The sequence below is a fragment of the Boleophthalmus pectinirostris genome, unplaced genomic scaffold (genome assembly GCF_026225935.1).
Source record: "Boleophthalmus pectinirostris isolate CB_2022bp ecotype Guang Dong unplaced genomic scaffold, ASM2622593v1 HiC_scaffold_8, whole genome shotgun sequence".
In the NCBI taxonomy this organism is placed as follows: domain Eukaryota; kingdom Metazoa; phylum Chordata; class Actinopteri; order Gobiiformes; family Gobiidae; genus Boleophthalmus; species Boleophthalmus pectinirostris.
In genome coordinates, this window is record NW_026571515.1 from 7498043 (window position 1) to 7510270 (window position 12228).

General features: G+C 39.6%; 1 protein-coding gene across 4 annotated transcripts in view; it reads right to left on the minus strand.

Moving 5' to 3' along the window:
* The window catches only part of LOC110156037 (helicase ARIP4-like), a 190056-nt gene that overhangs the window by 10831 nt on the left and 166997 nt on the right, over nucleotides 1-12228 (minus strand). For all 4 annotated transcript variants that reach the window (XM_055165551.1, XM_055165550.1, XM_055165553.1 and 1 more), the window contains 6 exons: nucleotides 8933-9138; nucleotides 4515-4718; nucleotides 3262-3400; nucleotides 2415-2592; nucleotides 774-983; nucleotides 574-692 (listed from right to left, as the gene is read on the minus strand). In XM_055165551.1, coding sequence (XP_055021526.1) covers nucleotides 574-692; nucleotides 774-983; nucleotides 2415-2592; nucleotides 3262-3400; nucleotides 4515-4718; nucleotides 8933-9138 — 1056 coding nt within the window. The remainder of the gene's footprint in view (nucleotides 1-573; nucleotides 693-773; nucleotides 984-2414; nucleotides 2593-3261; nucleotides 3401-4514; nucleotides 4719-8932; nucleotides 9139-12228) is intronic.

Genomic DNA, 12228 nt, shown 5'->3' on the forward strand with positions numbered 1-12228 from the left:
CTTGGGTCTCGACTTGGACTTGAAGGTCGGTGACTTGGGATTTAACTCGGACTCGAGAAGCACTTTTAAATCTGAATTCTTTCTATTCTGACCATAATGATTCACACTAAGATCTAAAATATTATAATAACTAAATACTCATATACAAATATTCTGTGATTTTCTAAGTGCAAGTTAACTTAAAAGTCATATAAATTGCAAAACTCTTTAAAGATTTGAAATTACTTGAAGCTCAAAGCAGACGACTTGGACTTGACTTGGATTTATGGGTCACTGACTCGAGACTGGACTTGGACTTGCCTGTATTTGACTTGGGACTTGCAAAACAAAGACTTGGTCCCACCTCTGTTGAAACCATGACCAAACAGCTGGGAAACGCTTAATTTGTTCATATTTTTTGCTCCTAACGATTAAATTGTGACTTGAATTATCATGTTTATCGATTAACTAGATGATCTTGACACACCTATGTAGAACCACGGTTTTTTAAGTGTTCGTGGATTAACATTTTGAAGAATTTTTCGTATTCAAAAGACGCAATATCATGTTGAAACCCATGGATAATTGTCCTACCTGAAAACCAGCAGCTTGTCTCCCTTTCTCACGCTCTCCTCGATCATATGAAACAGCAAAACCATTTTAGCAGAATTCTCCAGGACGCCGGGTTTATAGTCATTCATAATTTCTTTCGCCTGAGAAAAAAATAAAGTAAAATCAGTTAACGGAGGCACGTTATATTTGCAACTGAGTGAATAATTTAAGACAGTACGTACCCATTCGTAAGTGATGACCTGATTGGCCTTCTCCTGCATCTGGCTCAGACTCAGTCCACCAATGGGGTTTGGCGTCTCCAGCGGTTTGGGCTTCTGATTGGCCGTGGTGTGGCAACGGGAGGAAGTGATGTCGTCCAGGTCCAGGTCCTGCTCGCTGGCCAGGTTTTCCTTCTGCAGAGCCTCGTACAGCACGTCTGGGTGGTTCCAAATCTGAGAAGAAAAATGACAAGATGAAACCAGAGAAGGAAGTTTATATATTGTCAACATGAATATACCAAAATATATACCGTATTTTTCGGACTATAAGTTGCACTTTTTTCATGGTTTGGGTGGTCCTGCGACTTATATATTAAAATTTTTAGACTCACAGCCACAAGAGGGCGCTCTAAGCTTGTGTGTCAGTATCTGCTTCCCTATTACTTCTGTACTGCTGTCTTTTCACTCTACTGCGCATGTCTCCTGCAGAAAAAGCCACTGTCCTGCTACAAGTAGTGAAATATGCAACCAAAAACGGTAATCGAGCAGCAAAAAGAAAGTTTGGAGTGAGTGAGAAACTTGTGAGGGACTGGCGGAAAGCGGGGATGGAGGGAAGGTGGAGGGTGCACCATTCAACTTTCCTGGAAGTCATTGGATGGATTGGCAAAGCCTGGACTTCAGTGACACTGAAACCATCTCGTCGGGATTCAGAAAGACCCGAATAATTCTAACTGGAACTGATGCTGAGTCTGACCACAGCTACACAGAAGAGGAAGTGGCGCTCTGTTTACATCATGGATCTATGGTTTACATCAGGAGATGCTCAGAAGTGACACCGAGGATGAAGAATTCAATGGATTCTGTGATTTGGACTGAGATCGTGAGTTTGGTAAACTTATGTTCTGTTATTTATGTTATCATTATCTGAAGAACTGTTCATATGTGACGTTAACAGTCTGTTGTTCTCTGTTCTATTGTTATTACTATAATTTGCCTTTCAAGATGAAACGTCGATTCCTGGTCTGATTTTATAAAATAATCTTCCCCCAAAAAGTGCGACTTATATATGTTTTTTTAAATTCATTATACATTTTTTGACTGATGCAACTTGTACTCAGGAGCGACTTATAGTCCAAAAAATATGGTACTAATTATTGTTTTATGTTGATATTGGAGGATTTGCCAAAAAGGACTATTTAGATCAGTTAAAATAGCTCTTAAATTGAGCTGCCTGCAGGAGGGTTTTAACTTTCTCTTTCCATGAACGGTTTTAACGTTCTGTTTCCATGGAATCATGCAGGTGATGTGCCACCTCCAGAAAGTTACATATTATACCTTTAATTACAACTTAATGACAGTTAAAAAGATAAATAGCCTGAATCATTCTTAATAAACTACTTGAGTTTTCCTTCACGATTTATTAAGGTTAATTAAGGTGTAGTTAAGTGGTGCCATTGCATGCAAAGGTCTGTGCCAATCCAAGCTAAATGAAGTCGAAATAAGTGAACTTTTCTAAGTCAAATACGTAAATAAATCTAACAAGACGAATATTATGAGTTCAAGTAATTCAAACCCAAAGTGGATAAACATCAATTAAGATCTGCTCGGTCTAAGTTCTCTATAACCGAGCCCAGACCTCCTCCTCCTCCTCCTCCTCCTCCTCACCTTGCAGCACACACAGAAGGCTTTGAGAGGGTTCAGACTGAGCCAGCCTGTGTTCCCCGCCTCTCGGAATCTGTTCATGAACTCAGTGTAGAGCGCCCTCTGCAGGGGAGACAGGCGCACCAGGATCACGTGCTCCTCCTTAGACGGGAGCTGCTCTTTCAGGACGTCATGACCCCGTCTGTGGAAATACACAACAAAAAAACATATTTAATAATGTACTTGGAACATACAACCAACATGCCACTGCTCAATGACTTTTATTTTATTTTATTAGAGTCCATTATGTTTGTTATTCACGGTTTTATGTTGCAATAAAACGCTGAAGCAAGTTCCTACAGCCTAGACATCAGTTTTTCGTATGTTTTTATTATCACAGTATCGAAATCGAGCTTTATTATTTTATTTTTTTATTATTATTTGTTTATTTATTTCATTCATAAAGTAAAAAAAAAAGACATCAACAGTGTCACAACATCAAACATACAAGAAATGAATGAAAAGGAGCAGAAAGAAGAGTCATCTTTTATCTGCCGCCTTTTCTCTTTTACAGACAAAACATCAACACCGACAGTTACTTTAAAACATTTCAGATCAGTAAATTTCTGTTCAGGCACAATTATTAATCAATTGCAAACAGAAATCTTCACTATTATGCGCAACAATTTCATTTTCTTTTTCATACATACATATTGCTTGAGATTTTATGTGTTTTTTAAATGTGTAAATGAGTTGAAAATGTTGTAGTCAGAGGGCGGTCCTGAGAGCACGTTCAGTGTTCAGCAGCAGCGCCCTCTGGTGGTCAGGAGAGATGAAACAGAACAGAAAATAGTAGGTCACTTTCACTCACCGCTGGACGAATCCCTCCAGGAGACTGTGCAGCACGTGGCTCCTGTACCTCATGAGCTGGAGGTCCTGAGGCGTGCTGTCCACACACTGTCCGTTCAGAATGGGCCTCTCGAACATGTTACTGAACTCCTGACGCGTACCTAAACGAACACATAAGAAACAACAACATTTAACAAAGCTGCGATTTTTGTGGTGCCGTAATTTCCTTCACAAACAACAAAAATATGTCTAATTCTGTACAAACATGTTTAAAAACACAGTGGATGTTTTCTGTTTGAGCAAAGCCTAAGCCTTAGCCTAAATACGCAGGGTTTTGGCGCCACCTAGTGCCTCCGCTCAATTTCATTTCTCTCCAGCGACTAGGTCAGGAATCGGAATACACTAGAGCAGGGGTCTCAAACTCAAATTACCTGGGGGCCACGTTAGATAAAGTCCGAGTGAGGCTGGGCTGCACTGAGTATTAGATTAATAGCGGTTGCACGAAAATAAACGCCGTATGTGCACGTGTACTCGTATTAACAGATCCACTTAAACTCGTTGCTTCAAGTTGAGTTTTGGGATGTAAGATGTGTTAATAATCTGTTGTTGTGAATCTGTATGGGCAAAGATTGCAGCTTCATCTGTCAGTGCGGCCCGCGGTCGGGGGGTGGGATTGTGCGTAGCTACATCTACCGCGGGCCGCACTGACATTATTCTTTGGAATTAAGTGGAGGGCCGCAAAAAATCCTTCCGAGGGCCGCAGTTGGCCCCCGAGCCGCGAGTCTGAGATCCCTGCACTAGAGGTTTCGCAAAAACCCCGGAATTGCGAGTTTGGGCACCAGCCAATCAGCAAAAAGCCATACATTCTGTGTTGGCAACAATTCCCGAGATCGAGGATTTAAAGCCGGAACAAAGAGAATGTTTGGTTAATTTTGTCAAGGGGAAAGACGTTATTGTCCTTCTTCCTACGGGATTTGGGAAAAACTTAATATACCAGTTAGCCCCGTTAGCGGCGCATTACATACATCACGACCAAATAGCAGCGATTCGTTAAATGAAAAGTACCCGTCTACTGTCGAGTGAATGAATCCTAATGCTGGAGGTCAGACGGTTTCTACGAAGTGAAACCGTCTGATGAATTAGGCTAGGGTTTGTGAGTGAATGAAACAAAACACAACTCTGGGCATGTATTTGATGCGGATTATGACATACAGTAGATCAGAAAATAGAGTAACACGGGTCCCTTTAAACAAGGTACCATCGTTGAGTTCATACCTAGAAAGTCTGGTCGTACAAAGTCCACCATGCACCAGTACTCGATGAGGTTGTTCTGGAGGGGGTACCCGGTCAGGACCACTCTCCGGCGGGTGCGGATGTTCTTCAGGGCCTGGGAGGTGCTGGCGTGGCAGTTCTTGATGCGGTGGCCCTCGTCGCAGATCACCACATCAGGACCGGGGCGAGCGAGAGCCTTCTCTATACCTGCGGACCAATCAGATCAATCCAGTTAAAATACACCTCGTTTTTCTCACGGTAACTCCTTTTGTGTTGTGGAAACGGGGTTAAAGGTGAACTGTGTAATAGGGGTGTAGCGATATCCAAATCTCATGATACAATATTTGCGATTTTTTCTCCTTAAAATGCCTTGACAAGACTTAATCCAAAGAACTAAGACTTAAAAGTGCTTAGAACTGTTTTTTCTTCTTGTAGTCTGCACTGAAATGGCGCAAAGGATCATGGTCTATGTAGTTCTGTCTTTGTTTAGCCATTTCTGCAATATAACTCTTAATTTAAGCAAAGAGACTTGTAATTCGATATATTGTGATGGTCCACGATATTATTGTGAGAACTTTGACCATACGATATCTCGATATTTCGGTTATTCTTACATCCCTACTGTGTAACCTTTCTGCTATCTGCTTGTCTCCATGGTGATGTTCCACGGTATGGCATTCATTATTACCTTCGCCAAGGAGGTTATGTTTTTGCCGGCGTTTGTCTGTTTGTTTGTTTGTTTGTCTTTTTAGCAACATAACTCAAAAAGTTATGGACCGATTTTGATGAAATTTTCAGGATTTGTTGGAAATGTGAAAAGGAAGAACTGATTTCATTTTGGGGGTGATCCGGAAGAAATCCTGGATTCTGGATCACTTTGAAATTTTAGTTAACATTGTGGTAAATGGGACCAAAAATTTAGTTTCTCAATATCTCGGTTAATTATTGACCAAACCCCATGAAATTTGACTCAGGGATGGACAGTGGGATCCTCTTTCATATTCCAAAGGCTGATCCGGATCTGATCCAGAAGACTGATTTTATCGCAATTTATATAAAAAATGGGGGTAGTCCTTGGCGGAGGTCTGCGCTCTCTGACTGCTTTTCTAGTTTTGAATTTATTATAATAATTTATATTTTTGCTCTTTGTTATTATAAAACATTGTGATGTGTGAGCTTCTGTGTCCAAATAATTTCCCTTGTGGATCAGTAAAGTTTGTCTAAGTCTAAGACTAAATAAAAATTATATGTGTTTTTATTTCTCAAAACTACTGCTATTCATTTATTACTGTGAGCAGGTCCACTTTTCCACAGATCTGACCTGTAACTTGGCCTGGAGATAGTTAAATTAAATGCCATACTGTAGAACATTTCAGGAGTCAAGTGGTGGACCCGTGATCAGAAAAGTTACACAACGCACCTTTAATATAATCCCTTTGTGTGTCGTGCAAAAACACCAACAATTTAAAAATCTGTTTTTCATCTCATGTTTTAGTGACTCATAACGCTGCGTTCCAGGCGCTTGGGAAATCGGTTATGTAACTCTCTTTTTTAAATAACAGAAAATTGTCGGATTTAACCTGTAACAAATGTCCAGATCATATTTACTTGAGGCGATTTCCATTTTTGCAAAGCTTCACAGTTGATTTCATATGTGAAGTCGGTGTCCTCTGACCATCTTCCAGTTTACAAATAGGAATTACCAGTTTGTTTTTGTGGTTTTCCAGGTTATTTTTCCAGGTCAGAGTTCGGAGTTAACACAGTTTCCAGTTGTCTGAGATGTACCATTATGTTCATGGGTTTAAATTTCTTGTTTATAGGACTATATTTTGAGGATTAAAAAAACAAAAACACATTCAAAAGTACAGTAAGTATATTGAGTTTTGTTTTGTTAATCGCTATGGCAACAATACTATTTTTTTTTTTGTATCCGTCTGACACCCAGTGTTGGGGAGTAACAGATTACATGTACCAGAGTTATGTAATCAGAGTACAACTTATGAGTAACTGTATTCAGTTACAGTTACTGTTTCAGTGAGTGGTAATTGGATTACAGTTACTTTGTTGAAATAAATGGATTACACAGGAGATTTTCCTGTTTTAAACCATTTAACCCCCACTCATTGCCAGACTAAAACCAGGTCTAAATCAGGTCTAAACCAGGTCTAAACCCAGGTCTAAACCAGGTCTAAAACCAAGTCTAAAACCAGGTCTAAACCAGGTCTAAACCAGGTCTAAACCCAGGTCTAAAACCAAGTCTAAAACCAAGTCTAAAACAGGTCTAAAACCAGGTCTAAACCAGGTCTAAAACCAAGTCTAAAACCAGGTCTAAAGCCAAGTCTAAAACCAAGTCTAAATCAGGTCTAAACCGGGTCTAAAACCAGGTCTAAAACCAGGTCTAAAACCAAGTCTAAAACCAGGTCTAAACCAGGTCTAAACCAGGTCTAAACCCAGGTCTAAAACCAAGTCTAAAACCAAGTCTAAAACCAGGTCTAAACCAGGTCTAAACCAGGTCTAAAACCCAAGGTCTAAAACCAAGGTCTAAACCAAAACAGTCTAAAACCAGGTCTAAACCAGGTCTAAACCAGGTCTAAACCAGGTCTAAAGCCAAGTCTAAAACCAAGTCTAAATCAGGTCTAAACCGGGTCTAAAACCAGGTCTAAACCAGGTCTAAAACCAGGTCTAAAACCAGGTCTAAAACCAGGTCTAAACCAGGTCTAAAACCAAGTCTAAATCAGGTCTAAAACCGGTCTAAAACCAGGTCTAAAACCAGTCTAAAACCAGGTTTAAACCAGGTAAACGGTCTAAACCGGGTCTAACTGGGTCTAAACTGGGTCTAAACTGGGTCTAAACTGGGTCTAAACTGGGTCTAAACTGGGTCTAAACTATGTCTCAAACAGGATTTAACAGGACTAAATCATGCTGTGAGGACCGTGTCTCCTCTTCTTCTATCAATAATATTTTTAATATTGTTCAGTAAAGTCTGGGCTTTTTATTTTCTTTTAGCAGATAAAACTTCTTATGTTACGATTTCCTCGTCTTTGCTTCTCTTCAACAAATCAAGTAATCCAAAGTATTCAGATTACATTACTCACTTTAAGTAATTTAATGGATTACGTTACAAACTACATTTTGGTGTATGTAATCTGTAATCTGTAGGGGATTACATTTTAAAAGTCACCTTCCCAACACTGCTGACAGCGACTGATATCCCGCCCCTTGACAAAGTTTGTTGTCGAGTTGTTCACGTTACATAACAACTTTGCACCATCACACTCCAGTGATAATCTAATCTTTAGCCACAGCTGCCTCCGGGCCAACTGACAAAATTGAGTTTGCACCAATCTGCAGGTTTTAGAAGGATGGAAAATTAGGACCGTCGTCATAGCGATTAACCATTTCAAACTAAATATAGCTTGTGAAAATGGTAATGAAGGGCAGAAAGTCGTCGAAGTGTTGCAAATAAACGGATTTTGCCATCAAAATCCAAAAAATCTAAAACTTTAAACAATTTTTCAAGTTTGAATAGTTGAAAATACTATCAGCCTACTTTATTTTATGTTTTTTTTCCTAGTAGTACTACTACTTACTACTACTATTACTACTATTACTGCTACCAACTACTACTGCTACTACTGACGACTAGTACTAAAAACAACCACTACTACTACTACTACCACTACCACTACCACTACCACTACTACTAAAAATTACAACAACAACTACTACTACTACTACTACTACTACTACTACTACTACTACTACTACTACTACTATTACTACTACTACTATTACTACTACTACTACTACTATTACTACTACTACTACTACTACTACTACTACTATTACTATTACTACTACTACTACAACTAAAACAACAACAACTAAAACAACTACTACTACTACTACTACTACTACTACTACTACTACTACTACTACTACTACTACTACTACTACTACTACAACAACTAAAACAACAACTACAACTACTACTACTACTACTACTACTATTACTACTACTACTACTACTACTACTACTACTACTACTACAACAACTAAAACAACAACTACAACTACTACTACTACTACTACTACTACTACTACTACTACTACTACTACTACTACTACTACTAAGCAATATTACCAAATACTACTAGTACCACCAACTGATACAACTAACAACTATTAAAAACTACTACTACGACTACTACTACCTACTACCACTATTACTACTACTACTACTAACACCTACTTCTACTACCAACAACTACTACCAACTACTACCACTAACTACTACTACCAACTATTACTACTACACTACTAGTACCACTACCGCTGCCAACTCCTACTCCTACTAGCACCTACTTCTACTACCACTAGGACCAACTACTACTACTACTACTACTACTAGTACCACATACCTTTGAGCAGCTCTTGTTGTCTGTCCTCCTCGTCCACGTCGACCGCGGACCCGGAGGAGCTGGTCGGGTTCTTCTTGTTCTTCTTCTTGCGTCCGGCCACAAAGCTCTTCTTGAGGGAGAGCAGACGGTACATCTCATACCCCATCAGTAACACGCCGCCGTCGCTGTACCAGTCCTCCACCACCTTCGCTCGGCTCGTGGTGTTCCTGACAAATCAAATCAGCAAGAGATATTTGCAACTTAAAGGTCCCAGATTACACAAAATTGTCTCCTGTGAGCTTTAAGTCGTGTTATTAAGCTGTTACCTGCTCAAAAACAGATCTACATTCTACAGTCTACATCTCCAAAGCTCAAAATGTTCCAACTTGTGATGTCATGAAGCTGCAATTTTCGAGTTAACAGCCACTTTTTACATTATTTTTCAGTCAAGATTGGCGATAGAGGTCTGCGAGGGACAGAATTTTCAGTCCACATCTGCAAAGAATTGTAATTTTCATTCCCACTCCTGCCCGCAAATCCTGCAAGATGGGGACTAGGGATGGGCATTCGATTAAATTTTCTTAATCGATCGTCGGAAGAATTAACGATCGATTATCGATTAATCATTAACGTGTTTATATTAAAATGATCATCATTATTATTACTATCTGCACTACTAACCTGCATACATAAATTCAACTTTACGACATATAAACCGTAACGACTCTAGAGCCACATCAGCCCGTTTGACATTATAATGTGTTTAACGCAGTTTTGCGCAACTCTCACAGAAACAAAACTTAAAACCGCATCGCTAATTTGCAGAAACTAAGCGAAGATAAAACTACAGCTCTTGTGTCGCTGATGCGGTTCAACTTCTGTTGGATTAAAAGACATGATTCAGGTGAATACAGGTTAGTGTGACCATATCTGCGTTTGTCAAAACCAGGACACCGTACGGGGGGAGGGAGGTGAGGACTCGTCATCCACATTGAGCGACTCTCACCTGGTAAAACTTTTTCCCACTGGACACCAAAACATATGTGCTGCTTTATACACTGTGCACATGGACTCACACTTGTCCCGAACGCAACGGAAAGCGTGGAATTTCTTGTACAAATCATCGTTAAATACACATTTGTGCTTCTGTACGTTGCAGACTGACCGACTGTTTGTGTCTCGCTCCTTCTGAGTGCAAAGAGCTACATGTACAGACCCGTTTGGTCACTTTACGCTACACACAGCAACCTACATTCGGTTTGTCGATTAAAATGAACGTAATCGATGAAATTCTTAATGATCAATTATCGATTAATCGATTAATCATGCCCATCCCTAATGGGGACATTCGCTTTCTTAAGCTCTATCAAACACGGAAAAGCGGAAAGGAATTGTCTAAATTGTGCTTTGTGATTTGACCACGTCCGCAAGTTTACGCTGCTTAAAATGTTTTTGTTACCGTATTTTCAGAACTATAGGGCGCTCTGGATTATAAGGCGCGCTGTTGCACATTGAATGGTCTATTTTCTAACTTTTTTCACAAATAAACCGCACCGGACTTTAAACGAAACACAACAGTTAGATGGGTCAGTGGGACTTTGTTTGGCGCGTTCACGGTGACTCTCGGCTTTGTTCAATTGTCGGAGTGTTCGCAGTGACTCAGTTGTGTCTAGAAGTGGCACATTGCACTCGCTTTTTCGGTTCGTTCCTCGTCCGCGTGGAGTGATGAGTGTGGCTGCGGGTGTTTTTTGCTGTCTGCTCCGAGTGTGTTTGCGTGCGCTGCGGGTGCTGCGGCTTTGTAGTTTACCGAAGTCGCGCTGGGACACCCGAGCGGATTCGTGTATGGGACGCTCTGGATTGTGGGACGCGCGGCCGTTTTTTTTATAGGGCTGGAGGCTTATGAGTGCGCCCTATAGTCCGGAAAATACGGTAATGCCAAATAAAATATCCAGCACAAATGATGTATAATAAGCAAACATTAATCATTTGTATATTTTACTTTACACTGTATTTAGTTTTTGGGACTGTAGTTTATCATCCTTCCTGCCCGCGCCTGCAATGAGCTTTCAAAACGTGTCCCACACCGCATTGTTTTGCGTTTGTGCAGGGCTCTGTAAGAAAATTTAAATAATTTATGTTCCACGTACATCTCAGATAACATTGACTCACAAAAGCTATATTTACACCATGATATGTACGTGGAAGATAAATTATTTAAATTCTCTTACAGGCTCTAATTGGCAATTCCAGGGCTGAAATTTTCCAAATGATTCTAGTGAAAGTGCAAGCAGGTGGAGCACTTCCTGTATTATATCATAACATCACAAGGTGGAACAGAGTGTTTTCAGTTTAAAAGAAGTTACTCTTACTTCAGTACAATTTTTGGCTACTCTATCCCACTCAAAATAAGAATACATGTTTTCCAATTTGAGTAAATGCAAGTTATGTAAGTTTAATGCCATATTGTTGAACATTTTAAATAACCACCACCACACGATTTTACATGTTTTAAGTATTTTGTGATTTCTTTGTGACTTACATGTGATTAAAAAGGTGATGAGTGAATGAGATGTACGACAATTTTATAGATTATAATTAGCTACAACCGCAAAAACATTTCAAACCTACTCCATCCAAGGAGAGGAGTAATAAGGATAGAACCGTATTTAACCATCCCAGCGAAGCAGAACGAATGTGCGCTTTTATAACAAACATCAGTGGATTAAAGACTATTATTTAGAAAGTTCTAGAGAAGACAGGTGCTATTATATAACACAGGGCGGGCAGGATGGAGGGAGACGGGGAGAGAGCAACAACTAGAATTAGGTTACTGGGTCAAGGCTCTTAAAGGGACAGCGCCGTTTTACATAATAAGAAAACGGTCGGATTCTTTCAACGACAAAAACAAAGCGGTTTTACGGTCAATTTAGATCTAGTTTAATTTAATTTAGTCGTGTTTTAGTCCTGGTTTAAAGCTATTTTATTAGACTTTTTTTTTTACTGGGATAGTAGAGTTTGTAGTTTTAAATAGTTTGTTAGTAAAATCTGGTGATGTTTACAGTTTTTACATTTTTTATATTCAATTAAAGGAACACCAGGTCAATTTTCTGGTGAAGGTTTTCCCCCCATCTGTTTGTTTGTTATCAGATACTGCTGCTTAACTGAGAAGGTTCCACAGTATAACATTACATAACCTTAACCTTATCTATCTCTATGGAGACCAGAAGGCAATACAATAAAGCCAGGTTACAGGTTAGATCTGCGGAGAGGCGATTCCACTCACAATAAGAACATTTTAGTGTATTTTTATTAACATA